The 15,187-nt window shown below is 48.6% G+C and overlaps 1 protein-coding gene across 3 annotated transcripts in view; it reads right to left on the bottom strand.

Moving 5' to 3' along the window:
- HID1 (HID1 domain containing) overlaps window positions 1-15,187 on the bottom strand; it is a 44,971-nt gene that overhangs the window by 5,362 nt on the left and 24,422 nt on the right. For 2 of the 3 annotated variants that reach the window (XM_030534363.1, XM_030534365.1), the window contains 11 exons: window positions 14,127-14,233; window positions 12,987-13,103; window positions 11,147-11,369; window positions 10,341-10,397; window positions 10,091-10,231; window positions 9,001-9,091; window positions 8,281-8,432; window positions 6,872-6,950; window positions 5,949-6,113; window positions 3,841-4,068; window positions 2,426-2,592 (listed from right to left, as the gene is read on the bottom strand). In XM_030534363.1, coding sequence (XP_030390223.1) covers window positions 2,426-2,592; window positions 3,841-4,068; window positions 5,949-6,113; window positions 6,872-6,950; window positions 8,281-8,432; window positions 9,001-9,091; window positions 10,091-10,231; window positions 10,341-10,397; window positions 11,147-11,369; window positions 12,987-13,103; window positions 14,127-14,233 — 1,527 coding nt within the window. The remainder of the gene's footprint in view (window positions 1-2,425; window positions 2,593-3,840; window positions 4,069-5,948; window positions 6,114-6,871; window positions 6,951-8,280; window positions 8,433-9,000; window positions 9,092-10,090; window positions 10,232-10,340; window positions 10,398-11,146; window positions 11,370-12,986; window positions 13,104-14,126; window positions 14,234-15,187) is intronic. The other variant, XM_030534364.1, reaches the window with a different exon arrangement.

The raw sequence follows: 15,187 nt of genomic DNA, 5'->3' as shown, positions 1-15,187 counted from the left end.
ATTTATCCTTGTCTATTCAACATCTGAATGATAAGGCAGTTTTGCAATGTTTGCAGTTATAACATCCTTATGGTTCAGCTTCAGTATCCTGTTTCAATCAAGCTTCTAAAAATAAATTCATAAAAATACTTTTTTTAGCAGACCTGCCCAGGCCCCCTTCCTCTTTCTCTCACTCTCTCATTGTCCTTCCCCACTTCCCGCCATCGCCTAGCAGCTGACTTGCTGCTGACATGTTTAGGGGACGTTGGATGGAATTATGCTGCAATATGTTAAACAAAGATGCTTTCGAGATGGTTCCCACTGATAAGAGGAGATCATTGCAGTAAGCTCAATGGAGTGGTTTAACTCAGTCAGTGTGGGCAGGAGATTGAACTTCATACTACTGGGCTAAGGGTCTTGGGAGTGGGGGTGGAAGGAGGAAGAGCGTGGAAATAGCCTGTTTAGAAAAGGGACATGATTTATGCAAGTGTTCCCTGCTCACGTTGTTTAGATGGTCTGAACCAACTAGATCAATGTGGATCCATGGAGACAGGCATGTGCCTAAACTGAAGTACCATGTGACTGTACTGTTATAACCCCGACCCTTCCTCACCCCACCACTCCCTAGGTTTTGCTGCTCATCTCATCGAGTCTACTGTTTGGCCTCGGTCCTGCCAACACTTAGGTATGCACATAGCTACCGCATGTGTAGGTGTCTGCAAGATTGGGCTCCATGGCCCCAGTCCTGCCTTTTGAGACACTTGATCAGACCCCCTAAGCCAGTATATAACCAAAGTCACAGAGTCATTAGAGGAGAAGGGGTCCCTTGCTCGGTGCATTAGACCGCAATGGCGCCTTTGAGCTGCTAAATCTTGTGATGCAGGAGTTGTTCAGCGGTAGGCAGCCAGCTGGCAAGGGAAAGGGGGAAAGGGAATTTGTGGCAGCCCAAGTGCAAATAAGCAGCAGCCTAGCCAGAGCTCCCCATGGTGGTCATTGGACTGGGTCCTATGCAACCATCAAGGTGCCCATGTTGGAAGGTTTCACACATCTCAAAGTCCCGCCTCAAGCAGCCACGGGGATGAGGGGACAAGGGCCATGAATAACCGGTGATCTTTAAGAGAAATCTGTGACAAAGTTTCAGACCGAGAAAGCAGTTTACATTTCTGAAGGGAAAAGGGAAGAAACTGGATATGTTTTAAAGGAGAGCTGAGATCAGCCTTGACAACTTCACTCCAAGAAGAGATTGCCTGTGTTTGAAAGAGCAGCCTGCACATTGCAATGCTGAGACAATCCAGGGCTACTGGTCCGTGACTAGGGCTCTTAGGTACTAATACAAATACTAATTTCACTGCAACACATACATACCAAACCAAACTGCTGCCCACTTCTGTTCTACACTGGGTGAATTTATATCGGTGCGATTGACCAGTCATTCCAAACAAGGCTCAGGGAACCCAGAGGAGAAGCTGGGGAAAGGTCACATATTGCACAAAGGATAGTCTTGCCCTCCAGTTGCCAGAGGTGCAATGTCCATAGGGAAGCAAAACACCATGGTGGACCATGAATAGGAGAACCATGTTTTTCTCAAATGCAAAACACCACAAAATAAAATGAAAAACTATTCAAATGACATAAAACAAAAGTTCCACTGCAGCAGCTCCTGTCCGCGGGGCTGGGCCCGGCTCCCTGCTCCAGACACTGCGACGTGGCACTGCCAGGTCACACCACCGAGAGTGGGGAGGCAGCCCCAGCCCGGCAGGACAGGAACTGCCATTACAGCATGAGTGTGGGGCCGTTTGCTCTACACCTCACCCCCAATAGTGCCTCACACCTCCAGGGGGCAGGACGCCAGGATAAAATGAAATAGCAAGAAATTCCTGAAAACTAAAATGAAAGATTATAACAAAACTTAGAAGAATTTCCCGTTCTAGGAACGAGTGCTTACGCAGAGCCATGTCTATAAACATGCCTTCTCTATCAGGGAGAGGGCCCATATGACAGCACATGAGGTGTGCCCTGAGAAAGAGCCTCAGGGTTTGCAGTATTGCACGGAAAGGGCTGGCTGAAGAATTAATGGCATGCAATAAAAGGGCAGACTGGCTCTGCTGGAACTGGAATAGTGCAGCTTGGTGGTTCTTGATGGGAAAGTAGCAGGACAACTCTGTGACAAAGGCCTGGGAGTCCAGCACTACGGAGATTCACAGAGTGTGAAGTGTCTCCTTAGCACAAACAGTGGAACTGCTGCTGCGTTAGATGAAAGTCTCAGAGAAGGCAAGGCTGGCAGCTTCTGTGCCACAATGTCCTTGGGCTACGGGTGTTTTTAAATTCTACAGCTTTGCAATCTGCTTTAGGACCATAGATTTTATCCCTTGGATGAAGGCCATCCTGTCAAGGCCTCTCCTTTGGGGTTCACAGACTTTCACCCATTCGGTGCTGTTTTACAGACCTTTCCATGCAGGAGAGGAGCATAGGGCCTTACCCCGCTCCAGGTTTCTGTGTCACTAATGACCGCAGCCGGGCTACCCTCCGAAGGAGACTGTGAAGACTCTGGCTCTAGGGAGCGCATGGTCCCGTCTTCTGATACCTGCGATTTTTCTGTGAGCTTGTCAATGCCTGAATGCAGAGGGAGAGTTAGAAAGTCTAAGCAAGAGCTCTGAAGTGGCCTATCCTTCAGGTCCTACAAAAACAAATTCCCTGCATTTCTGTTTCCACCTGAAATGCTCTCCCTTTACCTATATGGGGTGAGGGTTATGGCAAAGGAGTGACTGTGTCTACAGGAGCAAGAGTCACTGGTATAACATCAGGCGTGAATCCAAATCGATAAACTGAGGCCCAAAGCTGTGTGGAGCCTCCATTCAGCCTAAGAGTGGCTTATTTCAGTTTAGTTAAACCAGTTCCTAAGTGAATTAGGCTAAACTGCATCGAGCCACTCTTACCCTGAGAAAAGTGTGTCCACAGCTTTCTGCCCCATTAGAACATAAGAACGGCCATACTGAGTCAGACCAAACGTCCACCTAGCCCAGTATCCTGTCTACCGACAGTGGCCAATGCCAGGTGCCCCAGAAGAAATGAACAGAACAGGTAATCATCAAGTGATCCATCCCCTGTTGCCCATTCCCAGCTTCTGACAAACAGAGGCTAGGGACACCATCCCTGCCCATCCTGGCTAATAGCCATTGACGGAGCTATCCTCCATGAACTTATCTAGTGCTTTATTGAACCCTGTTATAGTTTTGACCTTCACAACATCCTCTGGCAAGGAGTTCCACTGGTTGTCTGTGCACTGTGTGAAGAAATACTTCCTTTTGTTTGTTTTAAATCTGCTGCCTATTAATTTCAATACCACTTCCTTATTTACTTCCTTCACACTAGTCATGATTATATAGCCCTCTATCATATCCCCCTTTGTCCTCTCTTTTCCTAGCTGAAAAGTCCCAGTCTTATTAATCTCTCCTTACATGGAAGCTGTTCCATACCCCTAATCAGTTTTGTTTCCCCTTTCTGAACCTTTTCAGATTCCAATATCTCTTGTCTGAGATGGGGAGACCACATTTGATTGTAGTATTTAAGACGGGGGCGTACCATTAATTTATATAAAGGCAATACAATATTTTCTGTCTTATCTATCCCTTTCATGATGATTCCCAACATTCTCTTAGCTTTTTTGACTGCCGCTGCTCATTGAGCAGATGTTAATCATTTTTAAATCAATATAGTTACACTGGTGCAACTTGCTCCCATAGACAAGCCCTTAGACTTTTCCAAAACCCAGGCAAAGGCTGAGTCCTGGCCACATCTTGCAGAGAAGGCCTCTAGACCCTCCTCACCAAACCCCCACTGTAAAAGTGAGCAGAGGCTGACCTGGAGTTGCCACCAGACTAGTCTTCAGTGTCCCTGGCTCAGCAGGAGCAGCAGGGCGGGACCCTTCCATGGAGAGCCCATCTTGGGAGTTGGTGCGAGAAATGGGCTCTGGAGTCTTCTTCTTGCGCTGCAGAGCTTTCTGGATGGACTGAGCATCCGTGGGCAAGTTGGCCAGCTGGTGAAACACATTCCGCTTGCGGATGATGGCGTAGACCAAGTTGGAGTTCCCTGGGAATCACAGCAACAAAATGAGCAGAGAGAAAAGGTTCCAAGATCTCTAACATGATCTACCACCAGGAATCTGGGCATCTCAAAGGGAACACAGTAACCTAACATGCATTAGCAGGGCACCTGGCAGTTCAGAAAGCCTCACCTCCACCAATAAAGGCAACCTGCAAAAGAAGAAAACTGGACTTGCACCCTTTGTGACACAAAGATCTGAGAAATTCAGATCCTGTCTAGGCTGGAAGACACTATGATTAATTGTAAGGTTATGTCATGGAAATCATGGATTCGGTGACTTCCAGAGACCTCCATGACATTTTTAGCTTCAGCCCCAGGGTGGTGGGAGCAGAGCTGTCAGCTAGTGAGGGGCCCCTGGAGACCCCAGCCACCGTGGGCAGAGGCGGGGGCATTCTGAGCTCTGAGCCACCATGGGTGGTAGGGACTCTGGAGCCATCAACCACTGGGGCTGCAGTGGGGACCCTGGAGCTGTCAGCTGCTGGGGCTTCAGCAGGGACCTCAGAGCCGTCAGCCACTGTGACAGTGGGTGCTGGATTCACACCACTGCAACAGGGCTCAGGCTCTCTTCCTCCCATAGGGCCCAGGCTTCAGTCATCCCCTCTCAGACTCCCCTCTATTATTTTTAGTAAAAGTCACAGATGGGTCATGGGTTTCAGTGAATTTTTATTTATTGCCTGCAACCCGTCCGTGACTTTTACTAAAAATAACCGTGACACAATCTTTATCTTCACTGTGACGATTAGAGAACTAGTGAAATGAGGACATCACAAGAGTCAAGAAAGTGACATTTCAATATCTGAGAGCAGAAGGGATTTTTGGTCAGACTGTTTAAAACTGTTTTCTGTTAACACAAATTTAATTCAAGCGCCTAGTTAACATTTTTGAGAAAGGATGTCTTTGTTAATGACCCCACATTCTCCCTCTTCAATTAAGAGCTCACACCATGTGACCTACAAAAAAACCCCAAAAAACTCAAAACCATAGGGAGGACCAGAGTCAAGATGCCTGAGATTCCCAAGGGGAAAATAAAACAATTAAAAGGAAGAAACAAACAAACACCCACATCCCCATCATGGACTGTTTTTACCCACCACAAAGCACTATAAAAGGGCACAACTCCATCAGTTAAAACAGTCACTTGTAGAAAAATGGCGCTCTCTTTCCTAGTTCTTTTTTATTTTTGAAATCACTGCACTAACTCCGAACAGGAGAGTCCAGGAGCCCCTAGGAGGCTGTCAGACCCCTTTCCATTTCTGCACAAGTCAGAATGGTGGACGGGGCTGGAACTCGTTTAGTAAATATTCAACCTCCTCCAAGCAATGAGGAGTTTCTCCTCGAACTGAGGAACATTTCAAACACCTGGAGCTGCAGAGCTAGGAGGCACATTTAAAAACTCAACAAAAAAGTAGGAGGCTGTTTTCCTCCCTCCCCTACAAAGCTGAATGATTTAAGCAGTTTGATTCCATCACTAAGCCATATTTCTGGGTATTCCCACCCCCCTCACACACATTCACTGTACCCATCATTTGTGTCTCACACTTCAAGAGAGGTATCCTGCTCACCCTATCATCCATCTCAGGCCCTGTCTGTACAGGAGTTTTCTTTGTATTGTTAAATAGCAAAGCCCCATTTTGCACCAATGTGGTGTGTCTACATTAGAACTTGGCACCAGAGTAGCTACATCTGTGCAAACTTCTCTAATCTAGGCAAGCCCGCTGCTAGCTGGTTTCTGAACCATCTTTCTTGGGCAAAGGAGAGTGAATAGTTTATATCTCAGACCAACATTTTCTCTGAAATTCCTCCCCAGGCTCCTTGGGCTGAGACAGCAGAACGAAGTCAGGCCTGGCTCACCTTTAGCCACTTACCATCAAACTGGTACTGGATGATGTTATTGAAAACCTCCAGCAGGAAAAAGATGAGATGGTGGTTCTGGACCGTGGAGAAGAGGAACCAGGTGGTGGAAAATGCCTCCAGGAGGTGCAGCAGCTTGTTGGCAGCAACCATGGAAAGAGATTTCAGGTAGGGAGACACTACGGGAAGGGAAAAGGGAGGAATGGGCAGAATGGAGAGAGAAGGCTGATCAGCGGGAGCAGGTTAATTGGTAAGAAAGTCCCGCTGTAAGCCCTCACTGATCTGCCCACATACTCCTTATTGAAAAGTCTCATGGGATATAAGAGGGATGAACCCAACAGGGTCCTACAGAAATCACTCTAAAAACCTACAGAATTGAAGAGAGAAAGATTCTCTCTACAGGTTTTTTTTTAAAAAATCATCCCATAGAAGAGACATCATTGGCTATAATTCAGACCCAGATACAGTACCTTCATCGGAAAACCACTGGCGCCACCTGCTGAAGAAGAGTTAGTATTACACCTCTTCAGTCCTATTCCAAACACTTCATTTAGCTCTTTTTGCCCTTGTTTAGGTTACCCCTCTGGCTCCTCCTTCCCACCCTCCTCTGCAGGGAAAGCTCCCAGGGAAGGGGTCTAATTCAACAGCCATCCAGCTCCAGCCAGCACTCCTTCCACCCAGCCCCATTTCCACAGGTCCCTCTCTAGTGAAGCGGTGAATTTCCAGATTGACTTTACCCCAAAAGCTGCGCAGGCTAATCCTCCTGCAGCACCTTCCTGCCCTGACCATTGCTGCCACCTTCTATGTTGGCTACAGGTTAAACTGGAACAGCAAATGCTACCAAACTTAGGCGAGTTAGGTTCCTACACTCAAATTACCAGGAAAACCCAGATCCCTCCCTCCAGAGGCTGCTTTACCCTGAGTTGGGGCTGCTTACCATTCACGATGATGGTGAGCAGGCAGTCGAAGAGGGGCTGCAGTCGCTGGTGCCCACTGGTTATGATCTTGTGAAAGACCTGTAGCAAGGAAGGACTTGAGCAATGGGAGAGCCAGCACAGCTGCACTGTTGAAACAACTATCCCCACAAATACCAGTTCCACTCCCATGCTAATAGCTTCCTGACAACATTCATTCCTAGGCTGGGCCCATTTACTCTGCAATTACACAGGCATGGAATGCAGCCCTTGTCGTAGACTTGCGCTCCACGAGGCTAAGCTTTCATTTACACAGACTCCTTTCCCGCCCTTACGGTTAAGGGCACATTAAAAACAGAAACTGAGCACAAGCTGATGCGGTGCCATCTTCCTGAAGTCTACAGACAACCTGAAATAAGAGAGGTGTGACCTGCCCTATTAATCTCAATAAGGTGTTAACCCTGAAACCTAGTGATGGCATTTAAACACCAATATGAGCTAACAATTTCACTGCAATTTTAGCAGAAACATCCAGTTAATGTGCTTATCCCACAATCTCACACTGATTCCCATGCCTCCCCAGGTGCCAAAAGCCTCAACTGCCCCCCACCTGACTCCATTACAGTAATGCATTGTCAACACAAGAGTCTGCAGCCCACTGAAAATTTAGATGCAGTATAAAAAAAACTGAATTTAATATAAAATAAATAGCAAGGGGGACACTTTACTGGCTGGATTATTCATTTTCATATTTCATTCAGTACAGGCCTCCATTTTTTAAGCCTACCTGAAGCTGCTGCAGCAAATCCGCTCTGCTGTACTAGAGCACAACAGAAATCATGGGGCTTTGCAGATTTCAGCCCCAGCTGCCAGAGTACACAGGTTTTGTTCACAGGCATTTCTATGATGCTCAGCACCTTATACACATCAATGAGTGAATTTAACCTCACAATAGCCCTATGAGGTGGAGGTAAGTGTTATTGTCCCCATTTTTACAGCGGGGGAAACTGAGGCACAGGGAAGTGAAATGACTTGTTCCAGGTCATCTGTTTTAAAACACAAGACCACCCTTCCCTTTCCTAAGGACCAGTTCTGCCCCAGTGGTGCTAACCCCACCCCACCCCATCACTTCTTTGGGACGCCTGTTCACCTCTACATCAGTACCCTGTTCTTTGGAATAACCACCCTCTAGCAAATCCTCTCCTCTCATGCTCCCTGCAAGACTTATCCTCTCACTTATTGGGATGCAAGGATCCCACTAATGCTCAGACACTTCAGTGACAGGCACCCAAGTCTTTCCGGCTCCTCACTGGCTGGCAGCCTATGGTGTGCCAGCGTTTGGAGGGTAAAAGCAGGAAGAGGGTTGGTGAAGTGTGGCTAGATGAAGCAGGAGCTAGCAGAGGCAGGCGGTGCCAGCCAGAGCCATACTCACTACGATGAGAAGATCCGCATGCGTCCCTGTGAAGACGGGGATGTCCATGGGCACTCGCACAGAGTACGGCTTGTTCAGGCGGACACCAAAGTTACGTTCCCCACTGAGCAGCAGTAGGATGAAGACGCCAATGTGCATCAGTCCCACTCGAGCTGCAGAAAGAAGCACAATGCTGAAGCCAGCTGGCCGATGGAGAAGGAAGAGCAGGGAGAAGAGAAAAAAAAAAAAGAGCGAGACCAAAGGAGAAACCACAATGTAACCCAACTGCCCATACAGGGGAGGACCCGATCTCCATCTCCGGCAGCAGCACAGGAGGGCAAGGAAACCACCTACTGCCAGCAACTCCTGCTGCCTCCAGGAATGGAGCTGGAAGAGGAAGGTAACAAATCTCTCGTGTTTCCACCAGCCTGGGGTCCAGAACATTTCTGAGGTCGGCTCCAGGATACTGAAGGATTCGCATGGACCCATTTTTTCCTCCATGAAATTCTTGTGTGAGGCTTAAAGTCTCTGAATTGCAGACACCTGCCCTCATTCTCCTCTCACTTACACCAGTTTAATCATAGCAATTTTAGTGCAGAAACCCCTGATTTACTGGAGGGTGGGGGGTGAGAGCAGAAGTGGGACCCACTGTCTGTCTCTTTCTCTCCAGAGGGATCAGGGACACCCTTCCAGACTTGAATCTGCAGCCCAAGGCTTTGGAACAACGGATATAGAACTTACATTGATCTGCTCTGGCATCGTTGAGAAAGTAGAGGATCGGAACCAGGATGTCAAGCACATCGCTGCTCTTCAGCACGAAGAAGAGGAATTTCTGAAAGAGAGGGAAGGAGGTAAGATGATCTCAGATGGGTTCTGTTTTCTCCAGAACTTGTGCTGTAGGAGGTCCTGGTATCAGCCCTGACAAGTCAGTCAAAGGTGCTTTAACATCCTAGCTAGAAAAAGGAGACCGACAGCCAGACCTGCATTGCCAGAATTGGTTGTTAGTTTGAGTTATCTAGGACCTGATTTTCAGAGGGACTGAGGATCTGTAGGTCCCACTGGGAGGCTCTATGTGTCTCAAGATGCACACCTAAAATCTGAAGCATCTAAATCACTGACTGCTTTTTAAAATGTGACTCTTTAGTCACTGATCCCAGCCACCAGTTAATGAGAAAGGAAAGGAACAGGGCAGCCTCTCTGCTGGGCCTAGCCATCCAGGCCTGCATGTGTCCTGCTTCTGGGGGAGCAATCCAGACCTTCTGTCTCGTGGGGATTTAATCCTTTTATTTTTAAAATCTTGTTAGAATTTTTTCACGCACTGCTCTGGGTTTCATCCTAGTCCTTGGTCAGAGGAGTCAGAGCCCAGCTGTCATAAGATCACCCTTAACCCCTCAGAGGGACCAGCACAACAAGTCACATGTTCACATCTTCTTTCTCATCAGGGACCAATGCACCCAGAGCTCCATGATTTATGCAGTCACCACTAAGTGCTGGGCAGGGGCCAATGCAACCAGAGGTCATGCTTCACGTAATCACTCCTAGCAACTTTCCAGGTGTTAGCACAGCCAGAGCTCCTTGTGTCACACGATCACCCTTTACCTCTCAGCAGGAGCCAGCTCAACCAACCATGTATATCACATGCTCACCTCTAAACGCTTGAAATTTCATTAGTCTAAAAAAGACCCATCTTTGGGCACAAGCTCGGGGCTCCCCAGAAACCCTGTTTTCTGAGGTCACCAAGCCCCTCTCCTATTTCTGTCCCCACCTCCTGGTTCCAACACTGACTCGTAATGTTTGTCTCCCTCCCCACACAATGCTAATTTATCTGTACCTTATTAAAGTCACAGAGTTTCCAGAAGAGAACAAGGAGCTCCTGATGGAATTGGATCTTCTTGGCTGAGTTTGGCAGGTAGGTCTGGACCAGTGGGTTCGAAAGCAGACGTGCCACTCCTTTGAGGATAAACTGGAAGTCCTGGGACACACGAACCGAGAGGGTAAAGAAACACCAACGTGTGGTGGCCTGAGTTAGCCTAATATATAGGAAATCAATCAGGAAGAATCTTAATGAAGGAGCTCCTTACCTCCTCTCTGTGTATCCTAGACAAATAATTCACAAACAGGTTGTCTGGCCCTGGAGGCTGCGTTAAAAGAAAATTTAAGAACCCCGTATTAGTCACAGCACTTCCTTGGGAAGCCAAGCGTAAGCACACAGCAAGGGGATGCTCACCATCACCACCAGCCAAACCACCAACAACAACTGGGGCCATGGGCTAGTGACACTCGCATCAGCTCTCGAATTGTCAGCTTCTCAGTGAGTGACCCAGATACTTCCATTTCTAAATGCCAGGAGACCGGATGGCTCAAGGGATTGGGAACGGGGTAAGGGACTTTCGCCTACAAGCCACTGTGACCAACGTTATTCCCATTTGCTGGCTGTTCAGCGGCCTATGGGAAATAGGTTGGACTGTGTCAGACTGGGCCTAGTAGATAAGTGTCCACAGCATAAACCCCACCTCAATTGGCCCCAGAGAGGAGCAGAGAGGCCAAACAGGGTGGTGGAGAGGGACTGGACTTCTCTGTAGCCTTAAAGCGGGCGTCTTCAGGTCAGTATGGGGAGACCTGTACTGCCTGTGCTGTATATAAAGAGAGGACTGCAGCCTTCAGGGACTTGAGGCTGCCGGCATCACTCACCAGCATTACCCATCCACACACCTGCACTGTAGGATATGAGAAAGAAAGTGTCCTAGCTGGGACGAGACACAAGCGTGAGTCTAGAGAAGCCCTTGGTAGAGAGGAGGCAGCACCAGAAAGACCTAGAAAAAAGATCTGCTGCAAAGACACTAGAGACGGAGGGGCAAGGGTGAGAGAGGATCCTGGTGTAACTTACATCCACGTCATCCATGGCGGTGCCAGTAGTGGTGCCATCCACTGTGGGGTTTGAGCTGGTGGAGGTGTCGTAGTCCAAAGTGACTATCAGCACCTGGGCTGCCTCCTCCACAAGGGGCTCCCGGTAGTCGGAGAAGAGCAGGTGGTTGTAGGGGATCCCGTAACCCACTGGGTCGTAGGCACAGACGATATTCAAGAGCGAGGTGAAGAGCGGCAGCGCATGCCTGCAAGAGAACTCCAGAGATTCAGGCTATGTCTACACTACAAACTACTCCAGTATAACTTATCATGCACACCCCTGAGCAACGTAAGTTACACCGACCTAAGCACAGGTGTGGACAGCACTATGTCAGTGGGAGAGCTTCTCCCACCAACACAGCTACTGCCTCTCGCAGAGGCCGGAGTTATTAAACCAGTGGGAGAGTGTCTTCACCAGAAGTGCTACAGCAGTGCCACTGCAGCTGCTGTAGTGTAGATACAGCCTGAGAGAGAGGCCACAGAAGGTACTTACCCTGCACACTCAATACCCTGATCAATGCCCTTCCAAAAGGAAGCAGGCTTCCTATGCAAAGCACAACCATCAGCTTAGCTTGAGAATCTACAAAGCCATATTCAGGTGTGTGGGGTGGAGTAGGAGTCACTTATAACAGTGTATACACAGCAGTCAGAATATGGGCCTCACAGACAGAGCACGGGTAAGACAGACAGGGCAGGCTCTCAATTTAAGTCCTTACCATGGAGGACATGGGGGCCATCCAGCTCAAAGATCTAGCAATGACTTACTGAGCCTTTCACCTCTACAGCAGATTATTGGTTCAAATCCACAGCAAATAAAAAGGTATTACTGACAGTTGTTTGGAGGCCTGTGAGGAATAGGTTTGGAGGTCTCAGTCTAGTTCCCAAAGACAAGTATGTATAATCACAAAAATCACCCCCTACAGCCACCCTCCGTTTGACAACTGGGTTGTCAGTTTCAGCAGAGGCTGAAGATTTAATGGGCCACGGAAACTGATCTCCAGTCTGATTTCTAAATGGCCTCTCAGGTCAAGGCTGTGGTGTTGGATGGTGGACTTTTGCGGTGGTCCTGTCTGTGGGGGTTGCCTGTTCTGTGACCCATTAAAGGACTTTAGCCTCCAAGGCTGTCAATTCAGCACCCTTCTCCAATTAAAGCAATACACACACAAAACATAAGAAAGATGGCAGCACTCTCGAAGCACTCCAGACTGAGGGATGAAGCTGGACTCCTTCGGCCTGTGAAATGTAGCATCAAAGAAACAGCCAACTGTCATTTTGCCGATTGATAGTCACACAGGAGATTCATTGCTCAGCCAGTAGGGGACAGCATTCCCCTACAACCAAATGCAGCAAACCAGGCACTATACTCATTACAACTAACAAGATGCCCATATTAACAAAGAGGGGAAGTGGGGAACCAAGGCAGGGAAAAAGAGAAGCTAGTCATTGGAGACAGGCTTGAGAACCAAAGATGCTTGAGTCCTATCCATTCAGCTCTGCAATAGACTCCCATCAGGGTTTGGGGCAAGGCACATCACTGCTCTGTGCCTCAGTTTCTCCACTTGTAACACAGGAATAATACTGACCTATCTCATACTGGTGATTGTGTGTAAGGTAGACGAAGTGAGCCAAGTATGGAGAAGGAGGTAGGGGACAGAGTCACATGATGAGAATGTGACATGAAAACAGCCACAACCTGCCCAGCCTAGGGAAGAAAATTTAAGCCTGCTACGCCTCATAAACTATCCTGTGTACTGGGGAGATGAACTGGGAGCAGAACTCATCCCGTTACCCCACCCAAAAGCACTGCCCTCTGTCCCTCTCACCTGTTCTCTGTGGAGCAAAAAAACTGCACCCAAGGATTGGCATTGCTGCTGTCCGAGGAGGGTGGTAGGTACATGGCCTCCGAGAAACACGTCAGCAGGAGTTTCAGCAGCTCTGTCCTGAAAAAGAAAAAGCAAGAGGACAAGTCCTGGAGTCCTTTGGGTAGAGAGTCCTCAGTTGCATCCTTGGACAGTTATTTCCAAGCCAGCTGGAAACACCCTTTTAAGACCTCAGACACACAACCACCATTCTCACCAGCAACAGACACTTAAGGGAGGCTCATCCTCAACAACAAAGAACCCTTCTTGGTGGGTCTGTGGTGAGTTGGGCCATCCGGCAGCTAACACACTGGAATCCAGGTAACTGCCCCCACTACGAAGACCAGAACCTGCCCCTGCCCTCCATGCATCCCCACCAACTCCCCTCAACAGCTTTACGGCACTCTGCAGCCCTTCTTTGCAAAGGCCCCATGTTCCAGTCAACAGAGGCTGAATGTGGCTCCCTTCAGGACCTACCAAAGCCATGCCGTGCTACCCAGGGTGTGGGAGGTAGGGAGTTGAATGGGAAACCAGAGTGATGCAAGATGCTCATCCTCCTCCTCCCCCAGCATGAGGAAACAGGTGCGTTACCTCTGCCACACTCCCTGCGCCTACTGCAATGGGGAGCCCAGGGTCTGAGCTTGCAGTCCCAACATGACAGCGTATTTTGCAGCCACTAGGTACTTCCCTGCTCTGTACTACAAGTTCTGTAGGTATAATAGGTAGTAATAAAGAGAAGCATTCCCAAAACAAGGAGCAAACCCATGCGGGAGTCACAGATATTGGCAGGGGCATCATTCAAACAAACTGTGAGGGGGGGGAGTTGTGTCACTACACAGAACATCGTAGGTGATTATATCATATCCTGCACAGTCGTAGAGGTGAGGGTTGGGAGTGGAGGGGAGTGGAAGACAAACTGATGAAAAGTCTAGGGCATGGCAAACCGAGCTCTGGTGGGACAACTGCACTCCCTTGCCCACAGCAAATAGCAACCCTGGACTCCTGGGGAAGTGAATGAACAGATCCCAGCTCCATGCGAATCTCCATCAGGGCCCCACCACACACAGCCTGAGCACATTGCCCTGCACCTCTGGACTGTCTTACCGGTTTAAATCATGGTTGTAGTTGGGCTGGGGGGAGTGAGCAAAGCCCACGCCAGCCTCCCAGATGTACTCACAGCTGTCAATAGAGTGGATATCTTCAGCTGTGTCCTGTGGAGAGGAGAAAGGTCAGAGCTCCGGCATGCAGAGGCTTGAGTCAACTGTCCACTGGGGAATACGGTAAGATGCCTGCACTGGGGAAGCCATGGTGCTAATGAGTCAAAATATGTGTTACTCTTAATTGTTTGAAGTATTATCCCCTCCCCAATACACTCTCCCATCCTCTCGCCCCCTCTCCCAAAAAAGCCCAACAGAGCACAGTCCAGCTTCCAGCACTGTTAGCTCTTTGGGGCAGGGACTGTCTTTTCATTATGTGCCTGTACAGCACCTAGCACACTGGGGCCCCAATCCCTGCTTGGGCCCCATAGGCCCCACCATAATACAAATAACATCACTATTATCCAAGCAACTTCTCCCCCTCTGGTATTGTTCCCAGTATGGATCTACAGCCTCTGTCTTCCCGCACAGGCACTCTTGTAACACCAGGGGATGAACTTTGAGCCCCCTGGTAGCAGCCCTGGCTCATCTTTCTTTGCTGTAGCCAGTTGTTTGTTCAGAACTGAAACCTCCACACATGCACTTTGTGGAGACAAATGGACATTGAAAGCAGCATGTTTACTCTTCAGGAGCAGCCAGGGTAAAAGTGCCCAGATGAATGCATTTACATCAAAGGCTTTTGGCGCATTTAAACTGTTCCTTTCAGTGTTTTAATTAATCAAATTCTCTGTGCTGCCTTATTCCTGGTCCACTCAGGAGCAGGAGTTCAGTTCACAGGATAACTCTTGCCTAATTACTGTAGATTCCCATAAGAACGGCCATACTGGCTCAGACCAAAGGCCCATCTATCCCAGCATCCTGTCTTCTGACAGTGGCCAATGCCAGGTGCTTCAGAGGAAATGAACAGAACAGGTAATCATCAAGTGATCCATTATGCAACATTCTCTCCCACACACCCAGGATTGCTCTCAGTATGGAGAAGTTCAAGTGCAATCACACCACCATCTC

This window comes from Gopherus evgoodei, chromosome 15 (assembly GCF_007399415.2).
Source record: "Gopherus evgoodei ecotype Sinaloan lineage chromosome 15, rGopEvg1_v1.p, whole genome shotgun sequence".
NCBI classification, from domain to species: Eukaryota; Metazoa; Chordata; order Testudines; family Testudinidae; genus Gopherus; species Gopherus evgoodei.
Note: the sequence above shows the minus strand (reverse complement) of the source record. Positions and strands in the feature narration are given on the sequence as shown.